General features: G+C 33.9%; 2 protein-coding genes and 1 pseudogene across 2 annotated transcripts; 2 read left to right on the plus strand and 1 right to left on the minus strand.

Moving 5' to 3' along the window:
• Positions 1-393: 393 nt before the first annotated feature.
• On the minus strand, positions 394-1,853 carry LOC120156895 (solute carrier family 25 member 39-like). The gene has a single exon (XM_039168162.1). The coding sequence runs from the start codon at positions 769-771 to the stop codon at positions 400-402; it is 372 nt and encodes a 123-aa protein (XP_039024093.1). The 5' UTR covers positions 772-1,853; the 3' UTR covers positions 394-399.
• Positions 1,854-2,521: 668 nt separating this feature from the next.
• LOC120156976 lies at positions 2,522-3,014 on the plus strand (annotated as a pseudogene).
• Positions 3,015-5,305: 2,291 nt separating this feature from the next.
• Positions 5,306-6,035, plus strand: LOC120156973 (17.3 kDa class II heat shock protein-like). The gene has a single exon (XM_039168238.1). It carries the CDS (start codon positions 5,398-5,400, stop codon positions 5,797-5,799), a length of 402 nt encoding a protein of 133 aa, XP_039024169.1. The 5' UTR covers positions 5,306-5,397; the 3' UTR covers positions 5,800-6,035.
• The last annotated feature ends 357 nt before the right edge of the window (positions 6,036-6,392 follow it).

Here is a 6,392-nt window from a genome sequence, read left to right on the forward strand (position 1 = left end):
GTAGGAAGCTTTGAGTAATTATCCTTTTGTATCCGAATTGTGTCATTTTAAGTCTTTGAAGGGCACAGCCAAGATAGTACGGTTTGTAAAGTAAAAGCAAACTCCATGATGTTGAATTGAATAAAAGTAATCTGAAGACAGAAATAGCCAGTAGTATGATTTTAAATTGAATCCATTTTGAATCATCATTTGACTTACAATAATAGAATGACAACATAACACTTTGGGGGTAGAAAAAGGCTTAATCATGACAGATGACAACAGATGAAAAAGAAAGAATTTCTATAAGTTTTACATTGACAGTGATCCTTTATCATTACAAGGCCAACAGGGAACAAGGTTGGTTTTAACAAGCCTGAAGCATCTCAAGTGTGAGAAAATCTATATGTTATTTTTCCTTCAGCCGCCCCTGTTATGCCAGCTCTCTTGGCTCTTAGTCGATAACCGTTTCAAGAACTCATAGGTAGTGATCATGGTTGTTGCAGACAGAGACATTGATGCCCATCTTGGTCCCAGTCCCCTATAACAAGCTGCTAACCCTTCGTTAACCAAATTCCTTACTGTCTGCAAAACTGTCATAGGTTTTCTCATCCCATTCTTTTCTCCATCCAGAACCTGTAGTCTGGTCTTGATGGTGTCAAGTGGCATTGTGATTAGAGCCGAAACGCCACTAGCTATGGTGGCACTTAACCCTTGGACATCCACTAAGGTTTTTGAATCAGGCTTCAAACCAGATCCTCCAATCATACTACTCTCATCTCTTTTACCCATACAGCAACCAAGACCAACCCAAATGAGCTTGTGAGCAACAGAGTACGATGTCCACCAAACCGCATTCGACGCGTATGTCAATATTGAAATCCCAATCCCCTATACACCCTTAGGATCTTCGTAACGCATCAATACCATTCTTATATCTACAATTTGAAAATGCATTTCTGCAACTGTTGATATTGTTGTAACCTTGAACCATAAGTCTTTGGCTCACGACATCGATCGGGGTCCAAACAAGTTGAGCAGCACAACAGGGTAAAGAGCAAATGATACACCTGAAAATAAAGCGGCACCAAGAAAAAAGAACTTGGATTTATCAAGCATATGCCAATCTGTACCTGCCGGTATATGAATCTCTGACCCCGAATCATCCTCGGCTGCACTTAAACTCATTTTTGCCACTTTTGATAAACTGTTTAGTACAAACAACTAAAATCTGTTTTTGTTACCCTTTCACCAAAATTAATCAGAAACCACCTCAAAATCCAATTCAAAACTAAATGTAGACCAACCCAGCTCAACTCAAATATAACTCCAGCTACCTGGGTTTTCTATAAAGTTAAAGCTACAAATTAGTATGGGTGTGGAAAAGATTTAAAAAAAAGTCGGAATAAACGATATAAAAAGGCTAAAAACTGTGGGTTTTTATTCTCTGAAGTAATTGGATTTTGGACTGTATCCAGTTAGGAGTTCGAAGCGGAAAGGAAAGGAAAAATGAAGATTTTATCCGTTAGTATTGGGTTAAAGACCTAAAAAGGAAAGGGTTTTTCTTGGTTTCCTCTTCTTCCTTTTGCGAAGCCAAATCCGAGAGCGAAGGTGGATCAGCAGAAATAAATCGAACATTTACTCACCATACAGAAACCCAGGATTTTATTTTTGATTCTTTCCAGAAAAACTCCAAGCATTTGCAACATCTTCGAGGCTTCATGTTTTACCAGTAGGCAACTGGGAAATCACGGACAGAGAGAGTGAAAAAGCCCAGATCTCGATAGCAAATAATATGAAAGAAGTGGGCAAAAGGTGGAGTTCCACAGAAAGCGAAATGCCTAAATGGATAGTGCCAATATGAATGAAATATGACGAGACTTAAAAAAGAGAGCTTCAACGGTAGAGGCTAGAAAGAGAGAGAGAGACAAAGAACATTGGTTATGGATTTTAGTATAGTGTTTGCGGGTCGATGAAAATAGACACGTGTCCGTATTTTACTTCGATAGTTATTGGTTTTGCAGGCTGATTTTGAGGTTCACTTGGTTTAAGCAGCTTGATTGTTGCTGGCCTCTGATTTCTAACTAAAAACCGTGGGTTATATCAAATCGTTTGCATCTCTATCATTCAATTGTCGATAAAATTAACCGATTCATACTTGTATAAATAAAAAATATTTTTTTATTAGTATGAAGTGATTAAAATATAATATATATTTAAAAAAATTAATTATTAAATAGTAAACATTCAAATACACTTTATAAATGCTATATTCAATTTTTTTAAAATAATAATTATCCATCTGATTACTGAAGTCTTTTAATTTGTTCATATAAAATTTCAAATTCTTAGAGGCATTTGGGATAAAGTAAGTGAGCAAGACTGATAATCTCTAGAATTATCGTCTCTCTTGCTTATCCTCCTATATGAATCTGTTCTTGCCCTTCCAAATCAGTCTGAATCAGCTTAATCTCCTGTTTCATCACATATCAAAGCGGCTTCATAGTTCATACATCCTTTTTCCGTAAAATTTTAGAGCTTCGAATCATGGATTTGAGGAACTTGGGCTTCGATTCTCCTCTATTAACAATCCTGGAAGACATGCTTGACATCCCAGAGGAGCAGGAGAAGACCCGAAACAACCCGTCTCGAGCCTATGTTCGAGATGCAAAGGCCATGGCGGCCACTCCAGCTGACGTGATGGAGTATCCAACATCTTACGTATTCATCGTGGACATGCCTGGAATAAGCCATGGCGAGATCAAGGTCCAGGTAGAGAACGACAACGTGCTGGTGGGTGAGCGAGCGGAAGCGTGAGAAAGAGAAAGATGAGAAAGAAGGGGTGAAGTACGTGAGGATGGAAAGGAGGGTGGGGAAGTTCATGAGGAAGTTCCAATTGCCTGAGAATGCCAACATGGATAAGATATCTGCAGTTTGTAAAGATGGAGTTTTGAGAGTCACAGTGGAGAAATTACCTCCACCTGAACCTAAAAAGCCCAAGACCATTGAGGTCAAAGTTGCATGAGAATTGTTGTTTGATTTCAACAATAACAAACGTCTGTGTGTGTGAGTTTATGAACACATGAAATAATAAAGTTTGTTCTTTATTTCCTCTGAAACCCAAAGTTGTTCTTAATTTCCTCTTTTCTTTAGGGATGTGAACACATGAAATAATAAAGTTTGTTTCTTTATTTCCTCTGAAACCCAAAGTTGTTTTAATTTCCTCTTTTCTTTAGGATGAGTGAAGATGGTGAGATCAAATGTTGCGTGTTATATTTCTGAACAAAAGAAATTTGTTTGATGGATTAACAACGGGGAAAGAAAGCATTGGATACTGTTTATACTGACCACGTAACCACAACATCCACCAAATGCTTCAATCTACTGAATGCTGAATTAACAACTGAGTTCGTCTCTTCGAAACCAACATCCCAAACCTTCCATGGTTTTTTCATAAGCTATCAGAGGTGGAGTTATGGGATTTGATCCATCCTTCGCCTTTGGCTGATAGGGCTCCTGGACTTCCCCAACCAAACAGCTCCCATTTGCGTCCTCCTCGCACCTACGGTCCGGGTTTAAAAACATAATATTAAATTACGATTGTATAAATCAAAAGGGTAAATTACACAAATATTCGTGCCAATAGGATATACTTTGTTGATTTGTTAATTATGAAACATTACAAAATAGTTTTTTAATCATAGGGCAATATTTTTTGAGTTTTTATTGTTAAAAGTTATAAAATATTATATGATTATTTATTGTTTTAAATTCGTTTTTTTTTATTAAGATTTAATAAAGTTGAAAGTTCAATATGTTGATTTATATATAATAAAATTTGATTTAAGAATTGTTTGAGTTTATTTTTTAGATCGACTTTCTACTTATATTATGTTGTTGAGATAGGATTTGAAATATTATGTTATCGGTCAGTGTTTGAAACAACAACGATATTATTAAATATCATTAAATATGATTTTATTAATATTTTTAGTTTAGATGATTATCAAATTTTTAATGAAAAGGAACGAGTTTAGATATATAAATAGTTAAATGATCATTTTAACTTTTAATAGTTTGAAAATTTAACAAAACAATACCTTATAATTGAGAAATTATTTTATAACTTCTAACAATAGAAGGATTTAATAAAATATATTCTATAATAGATAATCATTTATCTTCTTTATCCATACTAAAAATACAATGATTCTTTGAAAACCACATCATAATATTCTCAATATCTTTACTTAAAATGTTTAAAATATTTTTATGAAAATAGATATTAAAAGTATTTATTTTTTATTTAGAATTTAAGTTATTGTTACATCAAAATGGTTATTTAAAATGTATCATTTTAAAAACCAAAAAGTTATCTAAAAAAAATACAGTGTTCTTTATGCAGATAATATTTTAATATTTAATTAATAAAAGTATTCTAAATGTTTAAATAAAAAAGTTATACTATTTGTCCTACTATTTTTGTCTTATATTGATTAAATATATAATTTTAATAGATAAATTTGATCAAATTTTGAATAATATGAAATAATATAAAATGAGAGAAATAATAAAATTATCATAAAAATTGATAGATATATTTATTTTAATAAATATAAAAGATAAGCCATATATAAAATTTAAAAAGAATAAATTTAACGAATAACATTTATTTTAATATATTTTTTAGATTAAGCCTTAAAAAATATCTTCACCAAGTTAAGCTTTAGCAATAAAAGAATCCGGGCCACCACGGTGTGAATGTTGACTGGCGTTTGGGTCTAGGGATGGGCATCGGACTGGACCCGTCGGGTCGGATTTTTTAAAGTCAATGTTTGGGTCGGATCAGATTCTGATTTAAGAGGAAAAATATTCGATCAAACTCGACTCAAAAAAAATATAATTTTACTTTATATATTTAAAAATAATTACAATAATATTCTTCTATATATTATTTTTTCAATTAAATCATTGTTTTTATTAAATAAAAATAATATTTTTTATTATTTCAAGTCGGATTGATTTAAATTTTATTTCAAAAAATCGGATCAAATCTAGTGGAAGGTATATATTATATGGATCAAGTAAGATTTCAGATAGATAAGTTATTGTTCTCGGATCGAGTTATGTGATAAAAAATCCGACTCAACCCGATTTTTGCCCATTTCTGTATGAGGGTAGAAAAGTCAAGGAGGGTAAGAAATTCTAGACCTTCCAAAACATTCTGGAAAGTGGAACCATTCAAGAAAAGAATGAAACACAATCTTCTAGAAAGCTCCCGACGTTTTCTTGCGGAAACTTTCTACCCGACCTTATAATCATCTAAACCATTCACCGATTTCTATCCAAGAAACAAATCGGCATCGAAGGAAAATCCAAACAGTCTCGTCCAATAATCCATCATCAGAAAGGGAAAAAATGGATTTCAGAATTGTGGGTTTAGATGATTCTCCGTTATTCAACACTCTCCAACACATGATGGATCTTTCCGAGGACACGGAGAAGATACCCAACGCGCCATCGAAGGTTTACGTGCGTGATGCCAAGGCCATGGCTGCAACTCCGGCGGATATTAAAGAGTACCCCAAGTCTTACGCGTTCATCGTCGACATGCCGGGACTGAAATCAGGGGACATCAAGGTGCAAGTGGAGGACGACAATGTGCTGTTGATCAGCGGAGAGAGGAAGCGAGAGGAGGAGAAAGAAGGAGCCAAGTATATAAGGATGGAGAGGCGGGTGGGCAAGTTTATGAGGAAATTTACGCTGCCTGAGAATGCTAATACTGATGCTATCTCTGCAGTTTGTCAAGACGGGGTTTAACCGTGACCGTGGAAACTGCCGCCCCCTGAGCCTAAGAAACCCAAGACCATCGAGGTCAAAATAGCTTGGGAGTTTCAGAATTACGGTCATTGCTAATGTAGGTTCCTTTAAATAAGATGGCGGTTGTCGCCCTGTGAATTGTTGTACTGTTTGCTTTTGAATGTGTTGCCCGAGCTCTCTTTGTTGTGCCGTAGAAATCATGAAATGCAGATGTTAATTACTAGTGCTTTCTTGTATGTTTCCCTCTCTTGTTTTAATCACATGAACGGTTCTAGGGAATCAAATCGCCAAATGCAGGGGAATTTCTATTGAAACTCACAAGTTGAAAGAAAATATCAATTTGATTCATTTTTTATTTTATTTAATAAGTTCAATAAAATTTTATAAAATTTTTACTTGATATAATCTAATAATATATATATATTTAATCAAAATATAAAAATAATATGTGAAACAATTTTAAAATCTGAATTTTGAAAATAACAATTCACAATATATTGAACTAATATTACAATTAAAATAACAATCCACAATATATTTAACTAATATAGTTCATAGTTTTAATGGCGCAGGATAATGGTTTTCTCTAGGTG

The sequence above is a fragment of the Hibiscus syriacus genome, unplaced genomic scaffold (genome assembly GCF_006381635.1).
Source record: "Hibiscus syriacus cultivar Baekdansim isolate YM2019G1 unplaced genomic scaffold, ASM638163v2 tig00111238_pilon, whole genome shotgun sequence".
NCBI lineage: Eukaryota > Viridiplantae > Streptophyta > Magnoliopsida > Malvales > Malvaceae > Hibiscus > Hibiscus syriacus.

Bases quoted from the DNA above. Each gene is read 5' to 3' on its own strand.
- LOC120156895 (XM_039168162.1), bottom strand. From the start codon at position 771: ATGGGTAAAAGAGATGAGAGTAGTATGATTGGAGGATCTGGTTTGAAG.
- LOC120156973 (XM_039168238.1), top strand. From the start codon at position 5,398: ATGGATTTCAGAATTGTGGGTTTAGATGATTCTCCGTTATTCAACACT.